Raw genomic sequence first — 21,392 nt, 5'->3', positions numbered from 1 at the left:
ACAAATCACAGTGAGCAGAGAAATAGAGATGGACAGGGTGGCTGACTATTGACCAAACACAGTCCAAAATTAAACATCAACCTTACTCTTCCAGAAACTCAGTTTTAGCACCCATTCTTTGTCATCTAAAATTGATCAGGCCCAATCTTTGTTTACAAACCAGACTGTCTATTTATATAAAATGAAATGCAAATGCAGAGTGAATGTGTATCTCATGTATTCTTTCCAGGTAGTAGGTAGGTGTATTGCAGAAGGAAGTACAGATTATAATCAGGTTTCTGGGATTTGATGCATCTTTCCACTGTAGGGACATAATTTACAAGAGGATCAGCTATATTTAATTTTTTTCTGGCTAGTGCTGTAGACATAAGTATATTTTTGTTATTCATAATATCATTCAATATCCTTGGCTTCTCTAGATGGTTTTTACTGAAGTGGTCATTAGCAGTACTGGTGCTCTGTGTAGGGTGGCTCTGTATTTAGAATGCTGCTGCTGAGGCATTGGCAGATATTATCTAAAGCTTAGTCTCTGCTATTCAAAATCAGGTTAGTTTTGCTGCTAGTCTCAAGTAGGGATACACAAAATCCTATGTAGCATCCAGTGCTATCATACCTATAGTTGGTAAAAGATGATGGACTTCAGGTATAAGAATGATAGGTGTTGCCTGGGAATCTGTACATTTTAACCTTCTTGCACTGAAATAATGGTTATATTTCAAAATTAGGCAGTTTATAATTTCATTTATTTCTGTTTACTAGAATCTTCTAATTTTTAATTTGGTCCCTTCTGCTTAGTTTGGTAGTGTTGGTAACCTGATTTAATCTTAAAAAATCATTGGAAGAGGAAGAGTATAGTTTGTTCATTAAGCTGTAGCTTCTCTTATTACCTAAGTGTCTTTATTACCACTAAATGAAAAAAAGAATGTTAACCTTACATAGACTGTAACAATAAAAAAAATTGTCTAGATATAGCTAAAATTGAAAAAATATATATATATTTCACAACTATACTGAATAATTGTTGTTTTCCTTACCCTTTTGTATTCATCAGCATGTATCCTATTCTTTCCAAACCCCCCTAGTTCCAGGATAGAACATAGTAGCTGTTTTCTTCCATATTTGGTTTCCTCCTTCAAAACTAGTAGGGAACAGATTTTTGCTAGATGGGTGACTTAGGCAACTTAGTTAGCTCTTTAAACCTCAGTTATTCCTTAAAACAGGCATATTAATAATGCCTATTCCAGAATTGATGTGATTTCAAGAAACTACACTCTGGATGTTGAGTTATGGAAACAAGGATGAGTTATGGAAACATGGTCAATTTCATAGCAACAGTCTCTTAGAAGGTGAATCATGGGCCAAATGGCAAGAATTGGATTGGTTGGCCTGAAATGAAGTCAGTCCTAGAAGCTGTGATCTTTGTATTCTGTAACCTTCCTCCATTCTAATTTTCATGTAACAGCAAGAAAAATGAAAACATTTTGAAAATCAATTGAATTATGTCACGCTTAGAATCTTACTGTCTTGCACTTAGATTAAAATTTAGATTTCCTGGGCCTCCCCTGGTGGCTCAGGCTGTTGAGCGCCACGCTGTGAAGCTGCCTGCAGCCTCTGCAGCACCGATTTGATCCCAGCCGGCCAGAGAAGGTCCCACATGGCGTGGCAGACCTCTCCTATCTCGCCCTCTGCTCCCCTCAGCAGTGTACTTCGTCAGTCTGCCTGTTCTGTTCCCTGCTCTGTCTTCAGTGAATCCTCTCACCCTCACTCATGCATCTAAGGGACCAGGAAAATGAATATAAGAAAGTGTACCCGCGTTTGCAATTGTATAAATAAAATAAATATTTAAAAAAAAAAAAAAAAAAATTAAGATGGCCCAAAATACCCTGCCCATACCTGCCATTTCCTTCTCTGGCTGGCTCTACTCTAGCCACAATGGTCTTTGAATTCCTAAGAACATGGAAAACTCTCACCCCAGAGCTGTGCATGTTTTGTACACTTGACCTGAAATGTTCAACCCCACTCTTGCCACACTGTCCATGGCTAATTCCTTCTTATCCTTTAAATATCAACAAAATTGTCAGCTCAAAAACTCCTTTGCTTACTACCATATCTAAAGTGTTAGTGTCTTTCCCTTTTTAATTTTCTTTTTTTTCTGCTTTATAGCATTCTTCCTTGTACTTATTACTGCATTGATAATTTCTTTTGTAGTTTTTATTACAATTTACTTTGTTTACTTAATTTTTATAAATGTCTTATTAGACAATAAACTTCAGAGAGTGGTGATTACATCTCTCTTATTTACCCATATCTTCTAGCACTCAGGTGCTTAATATATCTTTACTTACTTAATGGCCACCCCTATGTAAGTCATTTTTTCACAGTGATCATTTCAAAAATGTTCATTCTTCCTCTAATTAATTTACTATGCATTAGAAATTGGGTCCTGATAATACAGAGCCTCTACCCTCAAAGGTAGAGGAGGCTAAGGAATAAGACATTTATTTATAATGCACTGTGAGATCCCAAAGGAGAGACCAATCTGAGGAATTGGAGAACTTGAAAGGAGGATGAGTTCTGGAGAGGAGGTAGAAGATGGTATTCCAATAGAGAAACCGCCTTATGCAAAATCATAGAGATTGGAAAACTTACAATCATTGGATGTTGATTACTGGGCCTGGTAGTTTGATAGTAGTGTTGCTGGGATGCATGGAAATGTGCCAGATGGTGAAGGACTTTTGACAGCCGTGCTGAACTTGATCCTGTAGACCATGGGAAGTCATGAAAGGATCATGTTCTTGTTTGTTCCAGTAAACTGGAAAAACTGCTTTATAAATTTTTATAAATCTTAATGAAACCGGCCCAGACAAATTCACTATAAATATTTATTGAGGCTATGGAGACTTTGTGGCCAATATATCACTTCTAAAGAGCATGTTAGACTAAAATGCTTAGTGATGCTAGTTTGACTTTAAAATAGAATGTGTTGAAAAAGAACTTTACAAACAGCACTTTGAAAGATGGAAAGTGATGACTAGTAGTATTGCTTAGTTTCTGTAGGAATCAAAATGCTCAAAGATTTTTCATAGTGGCAGATGGTATAAAAATCTAGATGAAATTAGGTGAATCCCTTGAGAATTGCGGGAAACCAAAGCTGCAGTATGAATGAGACTAGGAAGGGGTAATCAACAAGATGCAATATACAATTGAAAGAGTGAAGTTAGGAAAAGAAAATATGGATGCTAAACAACAGATATTTCAGAGGAATGTAACTATAAATGAATTGTACAATTAACTTGAGTGGCCGTAATAATGGTCCTGAATCAGATAGTCTTTAAAAACAGGCCAGATTGGAGATTCAGATTTTCAATGAGAGATTACCTGAATCCACAGGCAAACCTACGGCTCCTGCAGTGAGCTGCTTTTCTAGGAGAGCCAAAGGACTTACAGATTTATACAAGTAACTAATAGAACTATGAAATGGGTATTCTTTTGTTCTGGGCTTTTCACGAGATAGGACATAGTTATTGATTTTCACATGTGATGCGTTTTACACTAGGAACCGTCGTCACAGCAGACGGAGGCAGTGGAGAGAAAGGGAAAAGAGTAACACTTTGGAGGAGAGACAGATGTGAGTTCAATTCCAACTCTGTCACTAGCTATAACATCATCACTTCCCTTTGTGTTTGTAGCAATGCCTAGGAAGGATTATGAAAATTAGATGTTATACATAAAGTTTCTACTATAGGCCTGGCAGTGATTAGTCTTTACATCAGTAATCAGAATATTTAATTCTATAACTTCTCAGAAAATGTCTGATTATTGTAGCTGACAATCCCATTTTCAGTTTTTCCTTCCTCATGACTGTTACTTCTTGGTCCTTGTATTTACAAGATGGGTGGACCTGGAAAAGCTGATTGTCACTGGAAGAGAAAACTCTTCTGAGAAATGCTTTGTTTTTCTTCTGTGCCTGAATACTTTGCCCCTCCCCACCCCACATTGCCCAGGCTGCAGGAAAACAAATGCTCCTCCCTCCCTCCACCTTCCACCCCTTCATGCAATTGGTGTGACAACACTTCAGATAAAAGAGCAATTAGGTGCTATGAGCCAGAGTTTTAATCATCACTTGGACAGCTCCTCCATGGTGCTTTTGGATGTTACATTTTCATTCACAGTGATATCTGCAGCGTCTTGCTGGGGAGAAGTGTTCTGAGAGAGCTTACGACAGTTTCTGGAAGTGCAAGTGGGACACTGACAACCCTTACATTTCTGTGTATAGCACTGAACTGCAGTGCAGCAGGCTGAGCAGGTCTGGGCAGCCAAGTAAAAGAACCATTTAATTTTTCTTACTGATTAGATGGGACAGCTTCAGAGGCTCTGCTTTCTCAATTTAAATTGTTTAGCTGTTAGAGGAGTCTCTTAGACACTCAAGTTCCAGGAGAGGCTATTTTCTGCTTCCCAGCCCACTAGCTGGGGAGAATCTAAGAAATTCATATTTAATTTCTTCTTAGATTTTTCCCTCGTAATGAGGAAAGCTTTGGCCAAAGTAACCTCTGATTGAATCGACTGATTTGCTGTGCCTTGTTTGAAGATGTAATAGAATAAGAAATAATTTGGTCTTTCTCCCCGTTCTTGGCACACAGCTCCGAAAACCCTTGGGCCCTCTGCAGTGTGAGAATACTTTTTGTGTACTAATGACATGACTGGTACTGGTGGTCCTAGTAGCTTCAGAATGGGCGTTGGTTGGCAGAAAGACCCAGGCATGATTAGGGCTGGAACTTGCAGCCCCTACTCCCTTCTTCTGCCCTACCCCCTTCACACCTGGGGAGAAATGAGGGACTGGTGAATGAGTTCACTACCAATAGGCGACGATTTTACTACTTTTGCCTAGGTAATGAAACCTCCATAAGAACCCCTAAATCCGGGGTTCACATAGGTTGTTGATGCACCAGTCTCCTGGGAGTGTGGCATGCCCAGAAAGCACATGGAGGTTCCATGAACATTTCCCTCTGTTCTTCCCAATACTACCTAGTACCTCTTCCATCTGGCTGTTAGAGCTGTATCCTTTATTTAAAAAAAAAAAAAAAAAAAAAAAAAAAACAGCAAATGAGAGTGTTTTCCTGACTTCTGAGGAAGGAGTCATGGGAACACTGATTTATAGCTAGCATTTTATACATAGTATCTAATTTAATTCTCAGAAACCTAAATAGGCATTACTACAAACACAAAGGGAAGCAATGATGTTGTAGCTAGTTGGTGACAGAGTTGGAACTGAACTCTCATCTGTCTCTCCTCCAAAGTGCTACTCTTTTCCCTTTCTCTCCACTGCCTCAGTCTGCTGTGACCACGGTTCGTAGTGTAAAACACATCACATGTGAGAATCAATAACTTACATGTCCTATCTTAGGACAATTCCAGAGCCAAAGAACAGCCATTTCAGCATTACATTAGTTACTGAACAATGTAGAAGTCCTTTGACATCTCTAGAGAATCAGCTCATTGCCTGGGCAGTAAGGAAGTTTGCCTGTGGATTCAGGTAATCTCTCACTGAAGTTCCTCCAGTCTGATCTGTGCAAAAACCAATGTGGAACAGAAAATGAGGGTGGTAGTATTTGAAAAGGTTTGAGAAATTGTGCTGTATTCTACAGCATATACCTCCCATTAGTAATTGTGGTTATTTAAGAATGCAAGAAATTTTTTTCTTTCCATTTATGTGAATGATTTTGTTCAAATAACTTTTAAATTGTTAGGACATAAATATTCGAGTTGTTTGGCTCTAACTAATTAACAAAGTTGTTAGTTTTTTTGTTTATTTATTTTTAAAAGATTTATTTATGCATACAATAACTGGGGTACAGGCCAGAGGTGTGGGGGGGGGTGAAAGTATTTACCAGAGACAGTGGGGAACAGAACAGGCTGAAATACACTGCTGAAGGGAGCAGTGGGCAAGACAGGAGCGGTCTGCCGCGCCATGTGGGTTGCTCTGTGGCTGGCAGGCATCGAACTGGCATTGCAGAGGCTTGCGGACAGCTTCACAGCGCAGCGCTCAAACGCCTGTGCCACCAGGGAGGCCCTGTTGTTTTTTTTTTTACTTATGGATACAATGAACAAAATTAATGAAGGTATGGTGTTACTGTGAACTTAGTTTGAAAACATTAGCCAGAAACATGATCCAAGAACATTCAAGGATCTGGGGCATTCTGGAGAGCTGGGATCTTAGAAGACAACAGGAGCTCTTCCACTATCCTTTGAATTTCAGTGCAAACCCAAAGCTCTGAAACTTTGATGGCTGCACAGGCCTTACATATTGGGGCAACATCAGCCCTGCCTTACGTGTGACAATAGTCTCATAGCTGAGTCCTAGGAATAGTCTCTCCTAGCAACACCAGCCCCTTGAAGACTGGACTCTGAGATGGCTGCTTAATCCTAGACTGTTGCCTAGTAGAGTCAAAACTAATGGAAATCCTGGGAAGGTAAAACCATTGTCTTCAACCTTTGCTTCTGTGAATGTCTGAAAATTCTGTCAATTAGTTTAATCAGTTCAAAAGGAAAAGATTGTCTCTAAGTAAATCAAATGTTCTCAGAATTATTCTATATCACCCTAGCCATTGTTTCAAGATGAATATTTTTTAAAAGATGAAACATCAACAACTCTAAAAGAACACTTAAGAATCAGGAGTTTACTAGTACTTAAGAAAAAAGGGAGGTGGACCTCCCCTGGTGGCGCAGCGGTTGAGCGCTGGGCTGCGAAGCTGCGCGCAGCCTCAGCAGCACCAGTTCGATCCCCGGCCGCTGGGTGAGGGTCCTACATGGCGCGCAGACCTCTCCTGCCGCCCGCTTCTCCCCTCAGCAGTGTACTTAGGTCCTTCTGCCTGTTCTGCCCCCTGCTCTGGGGCTCTGGTGAATTCTCTCACCCTCCCACGCTTCTGACTATACCCAGTGCTTGTATAAATAAATAAATACTTTTTTAAAAAAATATAAATAAATAAATGAATGAATGAATGAATGAATAAATACACCTTTGAGAAAAGACAGGGCACTCTCCCACTTCTACCAGAGGGATTGATTCTTCTCCTTAGTACGCACACATGCCTTTGTCATGGGGCCAGTGCACTGGAGCATTGTACCCTGGAGTATAGGTGGATTTATCCAGACATCTCCTCTACTAGACTGCAAGCTGCTTTTTTCTTTTAATCATTGTTAATTTGGGCATAGTATTGGATTTCTCCCCTCAGGTATAATACCCATCATTCTCCCACCACCATAGCACCTGTAATCCATCATCACAGTCCCTTGTACTCTTCCCTCCCTTTTTTTTTATTATATATTTATTTATGCATACAAGAGCTGGGGTACAGGCCAGAGATGCAGGGGGTGAGAGGATTCACCAGAGACAGAGTGGGGAGCAGAACAGGCAGATTGACTGAAGTACACTGCTGAGGGGAGCAGCAGGCGAGTCAGGAGAGGTCTGCTGCACCATGTGGGTTGCTCCCTGGCCGGCCGGGGATGGAACTCGTGCTGCAGTGGCTGCGGACTGCTTCATAGTGCAGTGCCACCAGGGTGGCCCCCAGTTTTTTTTTTTTTTTTTAATTAATTTTCTTACATCATTGTTCATTTTTGTACAGTAATTGGCTTCTCTCCTCAGGAGCAGTCCCCTTAGTTCTCTCACCACCCTCTCACCCATGAGCCATCACCGTATTCCCTTGTGTTCTTCCCTCCCCTGTTTTGATTCCCCTCCTTCCCATTCCCTTGCTTTATGCCTCAGATCTGTGATCAGCTTGCTTGCCTTTACTTTTTTTTTAAAGATTTATTTATGCATACAAGATGTGGGGTATAGGCCAGGTGCGGGGGGTGGGCAGAGATGAGAGGATTCACCAGAGACAGAGTGGGGACCAGAATACGCGGATCTATTGAAATACACTGCTGAGAAGAGCAGCAGGCAAAACAGGAGAGTTCTTCCTCTCCATGTGGGTAGCTCCCTGGCGGGATCGAACTCATGCTGCAGTGACTGACGATAGCTTGATAGTGCTGAGACTTAACCCCTTGTGCCGCCAGGGAGGCCCAGCTTGCTTGCTTTTAGACTGTAAGCTTCTTTAGGGCACCAACCACGTTTGGGAATTTCTCTCCACAAGTTTAGTACAGGTTTAGTATACAGGATGCTTTCAGTAAATGTCAGAAAGAAAGAAAAGTGTGTGTTTGCTCCATTTTGATAACAGTAGGATAGAATGGACCTCTAGAAGTTCTGCTTTCTGCATATTGCTTTCCATCCCCTACCACCATAAATATTTCATGTTCTTGAAGATTTTCTTGCAAAGAGTTTGCATAACCATCTCAATAACCTTACTATCAGAAGACTCCTTCTGGTGTTGAATTTTTCTGACTCTAACCACTCTTCTACCTTGAGTAGAAGTGGAGAATTAATGCTTACTGAAATAATCCATATCTTTTCAACAGGTGTGTCCTTTCACCCTACTTTTTATTTATTTTTTTAATAGAGGCATGTTTGTTTATTTATTTATTTGTTTGTTTGTTTGTTTTTGTTTATACATGCACTGGGTATAGTCAGAAGCACGGGAGGGTGAGAGAATTCACCAGAGCCAGAGCGGGGAGCAGAGCAGGCAGAAGGACCGAAGTACACTGCTGAGGGGAGCAGCGGGCGGCAGGAGAGGTCTGCGCGCCATGTGGGACCCTCCTCCGGTGGGCGGGGAGCAGCCGGGGATCAAACTGCGGGCAGCTTTGCAACCCAGTGCTCAACCGCTGCGCCACCAGGGAGGCCCTCACCCTACTTTTTAGACTCACTTTAGAGTGAGCCACAGTTGTTAATGGAAATGTGCATGGGTAGAAAGGAGGTAACTGCTATTGTTAGAGTCTTTTACGGTTTGATTGAGGCATAATTCACATACCATCTAAGTCACTTATTTCAAGTGTATAATTTAGTGATTTTTAGTATATTCAGAGTTGTGCAGTAGTCACCACAATCAATTTTAGAACATTTTCATCACCCAAAAGAAAGCCCATATCCATTAGCAGTCAATCCCCATTTCCATCCAACCCAAGGCAACCACTCACCTACTAAGTTGTCTCTATAGGCTTACCTGTACTCAACCTTTCATATGAGTGGACTTATATATGATCCTCTGTAATTAGTTTTTTCTGCTTAGCATCATGTTTTCAGTTTGTCCATGTTGTATCATGTATCAGTACTTCATTTCCTTCTGTTGATGAATAATTTTCCATTATATGGATATACCATGTTTACCCATTTGTCAATTGATATTTGGGTTGTTGTCACAAGAATAATGCTGGTATTAACATTTGTGTACAGGTTTTTGTGGAGGCTTTTATTTCTTTTGGGTATGTAAGTAGTGGAATTGCTGAACCATACTGTACACATATTTTGAAGAACTGCCAGAGTCACTTTATTTTTCCAAAGTCACTATACCATTTCACGTTCCCGCTAACAGTGTATAAGGGTTCCAACTTCTCCATGTCCGTGACAACACCTGTTATTATTTTTCATATTTATATATATGATTTTATATTTTATTAAACAATTGCTGTTTACATAAATATGTGTGTATTGTAACATGTAGATACAGTTTTATAGTTAGATATCGTATAACCTAGTCGGTATGAAGTAGCTTCTTATTATGGTTTTGATTTGCATTTCCCTAATGGCTAATGGTTGTGAGCATCTTTTCATATACTTACTGGCTATTTATTGTCTTTGGAGAGCTGTTTGGATTCTTTGCCAATTTTAAAATTGGATTGTCTTTTTAATTATTGAGTTATGAGAGTAATCTGTTGTGGATACAAGTCTCTTATCAGACATGATTTGCAAATTTTTTCTCGTGTGTTTTTCTTTTCTCAATGGTATTATTTGCAGCAAAAAGAGTTTAAAATTTTCATGATGTCTAATTTATTCACTTGTTACTTTTGGGTTTTGTGTCATATCTAAGAAATCACTGCCTAAATCAAGGTCATATGTATGTTTTCTTCTAAAAGTTTTCTAGTTTTACATTTAGGCTTCTGATCCATTTTAAGTGAAGTTTTTGTGTTGTGGCGATTTGGATGATTTAAAATTTTTTCCTCAGTTTTTCCCTTGAACTCAGTATATTTTACTTTTTCTTACTGAGATAATAATATAGATGCTGCCAGAGAGTGACTTCTAGAGTGGCAGGTGAAGTCTATATGGAAATGAATGCTTAGAGAAGGAGCAATAATGCAAAATTATGGTAAATTTAAGAGTTTAGTGTCAGATCTCAAGTAGCCTATCACCCACTACAAACATTAATATTAGTTTACATCTTTCCTTTTCAAAATGATTCAGGATTGTATTATGTTCTGGGGCTGTCAGAGAACGCTGTTTTATGTTGTGACTGATGTGTAGCTTTTTCTCCTTAGGGGTCTCTCTTTTTGGCTTGTCGGCCCTGTTGGTCCCCGGGAACTTTGAGTCTCATTTGGAATTTGTGAAGTGCCTGTATCTGGGACCAGCATTGATCCACTCAGCCAAGTTTGCACTGGCCTTCCCTCTCATGTATCACACCTGGAATGGGATCCGACACTTGGTAAGTTCAATGTCATTTGCACATTTTCTGGTTGAAGGGAATGGAGATGCTGGGAGGAGTCCCCTTCATTTTCTGGTTTTAGGTGCTTAACATGAGTTGTGCTGGACCTTTGCTCAGGGGCTCCTTGGGGAGCTAGACATTGGGTTCCTTTTGACTGTTTTTGTTTATTTTGAGCTGTTGGAGAAATGGGGCCAACTTTAACAGAAAGTAGGTACCTAGAGTCCCAAATTTTAATACTGAGTTTAGGAATCTTTTGATGGTCTGAAAACTCCATATTGCCTCTTATGTGACCTTGGGGTCAGCTCAAAGTTGGCATCTCCTCTGTGTAAAGGAATTGAAGCTTTTAGTTAAACCTGCCCCAGGTCAGAGTCAGTCCCTCTGGTAGCGTTTTAAGATTTCATAGTTTTGTGGTCTTTCCTACCCCTAGTATTGCTTCCTTTCCCAGAAATACAACCTTTCGGGTTTCTCATTACTTCTAAACCTGAGTCACCTGTGTAAGACTTAGGCTATAGTTTGACCTTTTTTAACTTCGCATCAGAGCCTAGGACAAGCACTTCCTGAATTTCAGTCTGTCTAATAGAATCAGAAAAGTGAGAGACTAAATGACCTATTAAATTAAGTGTATCTATCAACTGTCCCCTGGGGCGGAGTTCAGTTTAATTCAAAATGACTTTTCTTCCCTCGAGGGAGGGGATAGAAAAGGGAGGGCATTTCCATTAAGGACTTACTATTCCACAGCACAAATCTCTCTAATGAAAATCAGCTGATCCACTTCCTCTGCTCACATCCTGGCTCAGGCAGGGACTTGCTGTATATTTGCTTTTGTCTCACTATGGCAGGAAGGAAGGGGGAGAGGTTTTACAAAATTTCAGAACTCATTCAAGATTTTTCTGCTCTGGCTCCTTCCTATAACGGTAATCTCTTTGTCTGAGAGAAGTGAGGAGCCTGAAGGCTTTCTGCAAGCCCTTAAATCTGCTTTCATGTTTTCTTCTAGCAAGTACTGGTTCTGAGTGCTGGACAAGGTTTTATCTATTCTTTGTGATAGTAAATTATTCTTGCCCTCTGAACTTTAGGGTGTCTTTCCTGGAGATGGAAGGGGGAGTGGACAGCGGGATGATGTCGGAGAGGAGAAAGTGATGGGATCCTCTGGCGTTCTTGAGAATATCCCCCAACAACCACTACAAAATTGGACTTTTTTTTTAAACACTGTGCCTATATAAACAAACAGCTTTTTTGTGGAATCTGCTTCACCCCTAATCTGATCTAGGAAGAAGCTATTTGGAGGATATTGTGGGGCATCTTCTCATTGTGGTTTTTTTTTTCTGGGCTCTTAACTTTTCTTGAAGTACTCTGATTTTTGGTCAGTTTTGCATTCTGAATGTGGACAGACGTATGTTGAAGCAGTCCTTTCCTAGGGGATCTTTGAGAGACTTAGAGTAAGATATGACAACATCCCTCTGGCACAAGACAGACTGTGCCAGAGTGCTTTTTTCAGTGCTTTAAAAAAAATTGTGGTTTTGACTCAGTAGATAGAAAATCAATTTAGTGAGTTGCTACAAACACACAAAATTTAACTAGAATAGAAAAGCAGAATATAGCATACATAGAAATGGTAAATGTTGTTTCATGTCTCATGAAACATACATATACAGACATACATACATACATGTATACACTGGGTACTAATTAGAAAGGTATTTCTTAGTGGGGGGTCACAGTCAGTAATGTTCTGGATGAGAAATTGTGTTCTAGATCCCAGAAATATTTTTTGGAATACTAGTCCTCTAACGGACAGATGCTCCTTCTAAAAAGGGATTCTGTGATAGACTCACTCTAGGAAATCATGTCTCCGATAGTCCTGTTTTGGAGATTCACAGTATACATTAATTAATTGCTTGAGAAGTCTTGCATTTGACCACAGACCTTTTTCCCTGACATAATGCCTAGTTTTTGGAGGAACGCACTTTGGGAAACATTGACCTGGTTTTGCCATCATTAGGAAAAGTTGGGTTTTTTTTTTTAAGATTTATTTATTTATACAAGAGTTGGGGTACAGGCCAGAGGCATGGGAGGGTGAGAGGATTCATCAGAGACAGAGCATGGAGCAAAACAGGCAGATGGACCAAAAACATTGCTAAGGGGAGCAGCGGGCAAGACAGGAGAGGTCTGCTGTGCCATGTGGGAATCTCCCTGGCCAGCTGGGAATTGAACCTGCGCTGCAGGGGCTGCGGACAGCTTCACAGCGCTGAGCTCAACCCGCTGTGCCACTGGGGAGGCCTTTAGGAAAAGTTTTATACAGTCACGTGCTGTGTGATGTTGGCAACTAGACCACAGTGTTTCCTTTAGCTAGTCCAGGTGTGCTGGAGGCTGGACCAGCTGTAATTACATTCTCTGATGGTCACACAGGATGCATTACTCAGAATGTGTCCCTGTTTTTAAGTGACATGACACTATATAGGGGCACTGAATCCCTTTTCTGTTATTGGGATAAGTGAGTGGTGAAGACTAACTTCACCACTGGGTTTTGAGGAAAGTAAAGTGGCCATAAGGTGAGAAGTGCTGTTTCCCTGGAGTCACGCTGAGAGGTGCTACCTCTTCCTTTAGGTGGACTCCTTTACTGGAAAGGAGCTGTGAGAGTTACCAGGACCATTATTGCTGAAAAAAATTGTTTTTTTCTTTTTTCTGCAGATGTGGGACCTGGGAAAAGGCCTGAAGATTCCCCAGCTATACCAGTCTGGAGTGGTTGTCTTAGTTCTCACTGTGTTGTCCTCTGCCGGCCTGGCAGCCATGTGAAGAGTTGAAGCTTCCAGCATCATCTTCCCACAAATCACACCACCTAGCTTCCTGATTGTCACTTTCTCCAGCCAGGCCAACGCTCCCCTGATTTGTTTAGACCGCTTTGTGTTTGCGGAGGCCCCTAGAGCACAGTAGCTGTAGAGTAGCTTATGGAACAATAGTAGTAGAAAAGGGTCCAATTTCTTCTGTTTCCAAAGATAAAATGGCTGTAAAAACTCCCTTTTATTGCCCCCAGCTTTCAGCCTGCTCTGGCCTAGGAACCCTTATCCTCTCTCCATATTCAGCCTTAATTTGTGCTGAGGGTCAGCTTTTGGCTCTTTCTTCATGAGACAGTAGAAACAATGCCAGCTCTGTGGCCTGGCCTGGGTCTGGGAGTGAGGTTTTGGGTGCCTCTGCCTGTGGGTTGCTGGCTTAAAGGACAGTTCTGTTTATTGGTCAGAGCCTAGGGTCTTCAGCACCCACACAGTGTGACTAAAAGAAGAGGGTGGGGGTGGTGGGGAGATAGCCTGCTCTAGAGGGAAATGAGAGGGCAAGTTGGTTCTTGGAACAGGTGGTTTGGAGAGAAGATAAATAGCTTTTGATGTGAGGAGATGACCCAGAAAATCATCATCAGATCTAATAAAGGTTATTTTTTTTTTCCATGCATTTCCAGAAAAACCTCTTAATGTCATGTTTTCTAATCCAAATTCATGTGATATCTTTTTTCTGAAACTGAATTAAAATACTCATTTTGTCTTTGACTCTCCTTGAATTCTAGAGAAACCAAGAGAATGGCGTTTGGGGAGGAGCCAATTTCCACCCCCTCCTTCTGGTCTCAGGCATTTACATCCCCCAGTCTGACCTTTCTCAGGAGAGAAACAGTTTTTCCTATAACTGACCACATTTTTAGGGAATCAGACACAAGAAGCCAGAGATGTAATACCCTGCAGAAACCTTAGAGAAGGAAGGAGCAAGAGAAAGGAAGTTAAGCATGTAGAGAGCTTTTGTGTTGTTATAGGCTCCACGATCCTACTGAGAACTGTTTGTAGGCCTCATGGTACATTTCGATGAGGAAGACAGAGGACCAGTGGAGGTGAAAGCCTGGCAGATATTTATAATTTAATGATAAAACTTGCTGCTTTTATAATCCATATAGGTCAGGCTTTTAGGTCCTAAACTCCCTTAGCAGGAGTGCTGCTTTGATAGGTTTGGAAACTGGGTAAATACGTGTCTGTCACTGAGTTGTTGGCCAACTGGTTAAAGCCTTGGGTTGGAGGAAGTAGAGACGGCTAATTGGTGGCCAAGAAATACTTGATTTTAGCTGAGATGGAGGGGACCTGCAGCCTCAACAGTCCATCCCAGCACGCAGTCACCTTTGACTTTAAGTAATGCTTGTTCTTGCTTTTTTCCAGACCGGCCTTGGGAAGTCTTTGTAGCCTTCCTCCAGCTGAAACGCTGTGTCCTGTGTACTTGGCCTTGGAGAGGGACAAGTTCATGAGGGAACACTTTGGCATTGGAACTGGGAAAAGTTTGGCAAGAGCATTAAATTTCACAGCCAGTGCCAGGAAGCTGCAGAGTGGAGACAGTCATAAACAGATGTTGGAAGCTGGGAATTGGATAGGGGACTTGTGACTCTTTTGCTAGCTTCTTATCATTCAGGTGATTGGGATTGGAGTGGCAGATTAATCATCATGTTTGTTGTTCTGCCCTAAATGTCTGCTTGCTTTTGTTTTTCTTCTGTCTTCTAATCACTGTGTGTTTTGTCAGCAGCTGTGAAGTTTTAGACAAGAATAATGTCTGTTCTACCCTGGCTTTCTTACCTTCACTTCCCCACCTACTAGACATACATGTCCTCTACTTACCTGTTGTCCTTCTGATTCTGTAGTTGTACGTGCTGAGGATGAAAGATGAGGGGGTGGTTCTTTGAGGTCTCTTTTGCTATGACTTAGACTTAAGTAGTTCCTGATCATTTCTGAAATATAACTCACACAATCCTTTTCTACCACAAGCCAATATACTTTACTCTCTTTCCCCCAACCCTCATTGTCTTTGTTATGGGTTACAAGAGGCAGCCATAGCAGGAGGAAAAAATTCCAAATTAGTAAGAGTCAACAATAGATGTTTATTTTCCAAGTTTATCTTTTACACCTACTCTTTATTTCCCTGTTCTACATGCCTAACTAGGGGTCTTGCTTATTTCATTAACTCTCTAGAGGGGTTTACTCTGTTCATTTCTGGAGTTCCAAGTTTTTGTTTCTGGGGCTCAGATAGATTAGAACATGCATGCTGTTCGGACGTACATCAGCTGGGTGAGCTCAGAAGAGAGTTGACTGGGGTTTGGGGACCAGGAGTATGACCTGCAGAGGGGTGTGGGCTCTGGAGTTCATCTCCAGGATTGAGGTTTGCATCTGGGGAATTTGGAATTATGGTTGGACTTGGTGCTTGTTGTACAGTCTTTGTGGTTGACGGTTTCTTCAGACTGACTGGATCATGGGGCTGTGGGGTGGAATGGAAGAGACAATCATGTTTCTGCTCAGGCCTAGGTAATTCCTAATCCACTGAAGAGTTATAATTCTTGTTCTTTCCATACCATGAACAAAAAGCCAGGTTATAAATAAGAGGTAAATTAAATTCTGTAGCCTCCCCTTGAGATCAGACCAATTTGGTGCTAGCTGGTTGGGGTTGGGGTGGGGTGGATGATACATGTCTTCAGACCTGAGTAGGTGCTTGGGACTAGATTGGGTAAGACAGAAATGGTGAGAGGTTCCCCCTGCTGGCATAGTGGAGGCATAACAGGTATTTTTGAGGTTGAATAGAGGGAGACAACAGGATTTGAGATTATGTGGGAAGAATAAATACCTTGCCTAAGATTTCAGGACGCAGCCCATTGGAGGCCTTGAGTAAGTCTGGATTTTTCTGTATCCATTTGGTGAGGGAGGCAGCACCAGCAACTGTACGGGAGGTCAGGTTTACCCGTGCAGGGGGTATCTTCAGAGGCATTTGCCAGGTACCCATGAAAGAACCCCAAGGACTTGCCTAGAAGGAGAAATATGGGACTCAGCAGAGCTTTTCACTTCCAGTAACTGACCTGTTGTCAAGACTTCTATTTGTCTTCTTTTCATCCTTTACTGAACTCTGGGGATGCATGGTAATGAAGCCAGACAAAGCTGAGTCTTCCCTCCTCCTTTTCCCTGCCCTTACTGAAGTCGCCTAATATCCTCATCTCCTTATTTCTTCAGGCTGAAATCTGCATCTTTAGGCTATGTTTAGTAGAGAACCCATTTAAATATCACCTGAAAGCATTCATTATGTACAGATTGTTCATGATTTAAGGAATTCCGGATGCGAAACAGAATTCTGCCTTTTGGATAAACCGGCTATAAATTTGGAGGCACTTGGGCCTCTCTGGTGGCACAAGGGGTTAAGTACAACACTGTGAAGCTATCCACAGCTTCTGCAGCACGAATTCAATCTCCGGGCTGGCCAGGGAGCAACTCACATTGCGCAGCAGACCTTTCCTGTCACACTCTCCTGCCCGCTGCTCCCCTCAGCAGTGTATTTCAGTTGATCTGCTTGTTCTGTTCCCCACTGTCTTTGGTGAATCCTCTCCCCGCCCTCCCTCGCACCTCTGGCCTGTGCCCCAGTTCTTGCATGCTTAAATAAAATTTTTTTTTTAATTGGGGGGCCTCCCTGGTGGCACAAGGAATTAAGACACAACCTATGAAGTTGTCTGCAGCCTCTGCAGCACGGGTTCAATCCTCGGCCTGCCAGGGAGCAACCCACATGGTGCAGCAGACCTCTTCTGACTTGCCCACTGGTCCCCTCAGCTGTGCACTTCTGTCAATCTGCCTGTTCTGTTCCTCACTATCTCTGGTGAATCCTCTCACCCCCCACACCTCTGGCCTATACCCCAGTTCTTGTATGCATAAATAATTAAAAAAAAAAATAAAATTGGGCGGTACACATGTTAAAATGTGAATTAGGTTGAACTTGAATTTTCCAGATAGTGACTGTGGGAGGTTGCTATCTCCCTTCTAATGCTCCAGTTCTGCACCTCAGCTCTGCCTTCCTAGACAGGAGTGGCGATGTGTGGCTCACCTTTGAACGGGGCACAGACGGTAACAGATGACCACGGTCATTGGCAATAATCTGAGTGTAACCTTCATGGGACGAAATTCTCTGCGGCAGAGGAGGAAAGAGAAAGACTTGTGACAATGGAGTGGAAAAGGGAGACAGTATCTGAGGTGCTTGAAGTAAAGGCAAAGGGAGAGGAGGAGACAGAAATTTAATGATGGTTGAAAGGAGTCAGGTGCCAGGGGATTACACAGCATGATGTAAATAACCAGAAGGTGACTTTAGGGGTCCACTGAACATGGAATACCTCTTTTGTTGGCTTGGCGGGAGACCAATTCTGCAGATACTTGGGTGAGAAAGCTTTTTCATACTGTGGAGAGAAGTGAGAATCCTGGTTAGCCTCAAAACCCCCAAACCCAGGAAATGATTGTGCACAGTCCTCAGATTCAAAGAACAAAGACCCAAAAAACCATGTGGGTTTTAACTCACTATGGGAAGGATGTAATTTGTTGGTCTACATGTGTGCTGTCCAATCCAGAGCCAATAGCCATATGACTAAGCACTGGAAACATGATCAGTCCAAACTGAGGTGCTTTGTAAGTATAAAAATACACTAGGTTATTAAGACGGACCAAAAAAGAGACTATAAGATATCTAACATTTAAAATACTGATTAGGGTCTCCCTGGTGGCACAGGGGTTAAAGTCTCAGTGCTATCAAGCTATCACCAGCCACTGTGGCAGAGTTCAATCCCTGGCCAGGGAGTTAACCCACTTGGTGCAGCAGACCTCTCCTCTCGCCTGCTGCTCCTCCCCTCAGCTGCTCCTCCCCTTAGTATTTCAGTAGATCTGCCTGTTCTGCTCCCCACTCTGTCTCTGGTGAATCCCCTCAGCCCCTGCATCTCTGACGTGCACCCCAGCTCTTCTATGCAAAATAAATAAATCTTTGAATATCAAGTGTTGAAATATTTTGAATTTATTGAGCTAAATTAATTTCATTAAAAAATTTTCATGTAGCTACTAAAGAACTTAAAATTATATTTGTGACCTGCATTATTTTTGTTGAGCAGCGCTGGTCTAGACCAGGGGTCAGCAAACTGTGGCCTATGGAAATCCATTTCTTAATTGTTTTAGAATGAACCGAGAGAGAGCTAAGAATGGTTTTTGATAGATGAGCAATTAATTTCAATTGATTTGATAAAGAAGGAACACTAACTTTGTATCCCAATTAAGTGAACTGTTTTCTTGTTCCAAAGAAATTCATTGATTTCATTAGTATTTTTAAAAAGTGCACTCAGTTGTATTTTGAATTTCTTAAAAATTTTGTGGAAAAATGTTTTCTCTGGTTTTGTAAATACCTACATAATGTCTCTGATTTTGCCACTTGGCCTATGAAGCCTAATATATTTTCTGACCCTGTACAGGAAAAATTTTCTGGCCTACAAATAGCCCAGAGCTTAGCTCCTCAGGGCCCTCTCAACTCCGAGGAGCTGAAAAATACTCTCTCACCCACTCTCAGATCTATTTAGTGATCAGAGTCCTATGGGAGGGGTCAGTCCAAAGATAGAAACTGGAAGGCAAAATTAATTTTATAAAAAAAATTAATTTTAAAAAGAGAAAAGATGAACTCACCTGGTTAGCACTATAGTTAGTGGCCATGATCCTGCCACTTCCTGCTGTTTATCTCTGTTGCCTGGCAACCACAGAAGGCCTACCTTTTGGACTGCTGCCCCCTTAGCAGGGACTGCCTTTCCTTCCACTTGTTACTCAGCTTTCTTGGCCGATGCTGCCCCCAAGCTTTCCCCCTGAAACATAGATTCCTTTTCTTTTTAGAGCTGTGCCAGAGCAAGTAAGCATGAGAAAATTAGCTGTCTTTTTTTCTAGCATAACTTACTCAAGAACTTCCAAATTGTCTTTGCCTGGGGTCTTTAACAGCTTGAACCAACTGTGGAACCCCAAGACTATTCCTTGAGCAGTGTGCTGTGATATAGCTTGGAGTTTAGACTCAGGCACTGAGATCTGAGTTTTTATTCAACATAGGAACATAGGAGCTATATGACATTGAGCATTTGGTTTCCCCTCATTAAATTTCTGTTGGCACAGAAGTTTACTGTGGAGATAATTGAGCCTGCCTTTGCAGGGTAAATGAAGTAATGTATCTAGTCCTACCTAAGCATAGTAGGTACTCACCACTGAGAAGATCCAGTTTAGAGGGTCCACCACTAAAGTTTTCAGGCAGAATAACAAAGGAATAATGTTTTTCAAAGTAACTAACTCAAGATTATTTCCCAGAAGAAAAAAACTACATTGCCCTCAGTCCTTACATGACTCTGGCCTCTTCCATCACTCTCTAGAATGACAGGGTCTAGAGCACAGGGGATTGGTGTTGACTGGGATGAGGTAGAATCTGGAACTGGTGAGGGAGAACGAGCAGGTGCAATGGAGAAAGCTGTAATGTGAAAGCTCTCCAGGCTTGGAGGGTTAAGTAGTGGTGCCAGATGACAAAACTAACATTTGTGGAACTGGGCTACCGCCCTGAGACTTATCTAAAGTAGCATTGTCATACTCACTTACTAGATTCTTAAAATCAATGAGGAAGTGGAACTGTGTTCTATGAATGGTAAAGTCTAATTCACATATAATATCTTAAGATGAAAGGAAAAAACTAAGAAATAAGTTATCCAGAGAAATAGTTGAGAACAAGGAGAGAGCATTCTAAGGGATAATGTCAGTCTCTTTTTCCTTTCTTCTTCCAAAGTCCTCATCCCAAACAACACACCAAGTATAAGAACGCTCCTACAGTTCTATAGAGATGGAGGTGAAGACAGTTCTGGTTTTATAGACTTTGGCAGTTAATAGCTAGATAATATGGAAAAAGGACTTGTGTGCTTAGTCCCTGGAGTTTTCACCACTCCCTCGGGAGATCAGTGCAGGGCTGGAACGGGCACAGTGCAGGATCTCTATGATCCCATGCAGATGGGGTAAAGGAGGAGTCCTGGAGCCCGCGGTGGCTTTTCAGGCTTTTATTGGGATTTACCAGGTACACAGCAGGCAGGGGGTGCCAGCAAGTCTTCACTCTGGGCTCTCCGGCATTCTCTGGTGGTCACTGCTGCTCTGCTCTCTCGTGGTTCTGCTGCTTCTCTGCTTCTCTCCCTTCGTTCTGCTTCCCCGTGACACCGCCCTTAAAAGCCCCGTCTTAGCCCAGGTGAATCCCATCTACATAGGCCCACACCCTACTCCAGGTGCCCGCCATCAGGCATGCATTCAGGACCGCAAGGGTTCTGTCATATATCTTAATGGCGGGAGGGCAGAAAAGCCTGACACTTTCACCTTACCCTAAAATCATTTTAAGGACTAAGGACTTTGCTCTAGTATATTCATTCTGGTCTTTAAATCCACGGTGATAGTAAGCAGAATTTCTTTAGGAACTTCTGTCTTCAGCTGGTATGCTTTTCTGTTAGAGATGTTATATTACGTGATGACTGTACTCTTATTTAAAAAATAGGACCTCGCTTTTGGCACAAGGGGTTAAGCACCACGCTATGAAGCAATCCGCAGCCTCTACCGCAAGAGTTCGAACCCCAGCTGGCCAGGGGGCAACTCTCATGGTGAAGCAGACCTCTCCTGACTCGCCCGCTGCTCCCCTCAGCAGTGTATTTCAGTCAGTCTGCCTGTTCTGTTCCCTACTCTGTCTCTGGTGAATCCTCTCACCCCCAGCATCTCTGGCCTGTACCCCAGCTCTTATATGCATAAATAAATAAATCTTTAAAAAATTAAAAAAATTAAAAGTAATATGGGAAGAATTTCCCAGGATCTATAAACTAGTTTTCTTTGGACACACAGTTGTTTGTGTGTTGTTTTTTTTTTTTTTTTGCTTTCCAAAGATGTTCCAATATGTGTTGTGTGGTATCATTGGCCACAGAGGTGTCACTATTACTAATAACTTTTGATCTAGTGCTAGAGAGAAAGTAATATTACA

General features: G+C 41.8%; 2 protein-coding genes across 3 annotated transcripts in view; one reads left to right on the top strand and one right to left on the bottom strand.

The window, feature by feature from the left end:
* SDHC (succinate dehydrogenase complex subunit C) overlaps nt 1-14,104 on the top strand; it is a 33,265-nt gene extending 19,161 nt beyond the window's left edge. For both annotated transcript variants that reach the window (XM_037506615.2, XM_054693529.1), the window contains 2 exons: nt 10,402-10,565; nt 13,254-14,104. In XM_037506615.2, the coding sequence (XP_037362512.1) occupies nt 10,402-10,565; nt 13,254-13,358 (269 nt within the window). In that variant the 3' untranslated portion in view covers nt 13,359-14,104. The remainder of the gene's footprint in view (nt 1-10,401; nt 10,566-13,253) is intronic.
* Nucleotides 14,105-15,441: 1,337 nt separating this feature from the next.
* Nucleotides 15,442-19,742, bottom strand: CFAP126 (cilia and flagella associated protein 126). The gene is made up of 6 exons (XM_037506614.1): nt 19,604-19,742; nt 19,046-19,218; nt 17,722-17,784; nt 17,439-17,519; nt 16,200-16,376; nt 15,442-15,836 (listed from the first exon to the last, which is right to left on the bottom strand). The coding sequence occupies exons 2-6, from the start codon at nt 19,070-19,072 to the stop codon at nt 15,642-15,644; spliced, it is 543 nt and encodes a 180-aa protein (XP_037362511.1). The 5' UTR covers nt 19,073-19,218; nt 19,604-19,742; the 3' UTR covers nt 15,442-15,641.
* Nucleotides 19,743-21,392: the final 1,650 nt, after the last annotated feature.

Source organism: Talpa occidentalis, unplaced genomic scaffold, assembly GCF_014898055.3.
Source record: "Talpa occidentalis isolate TD23 unplaced genomic scaffold, MPIMG_talOcc4v2.1 talOcc4.12, whole genome shotgun sequence".
Classification (NCBI taxonomy): Eukaryota; Metazoa; Chordata; class Mammalia; order Eulipotyphla; family Talpidae; genus Talpa; species Talpa occidentalis.
Note: the sequence above shows the minus strand (reverse complement) of the source record. Positions and strands in the feature narration are given on the sequence as shown.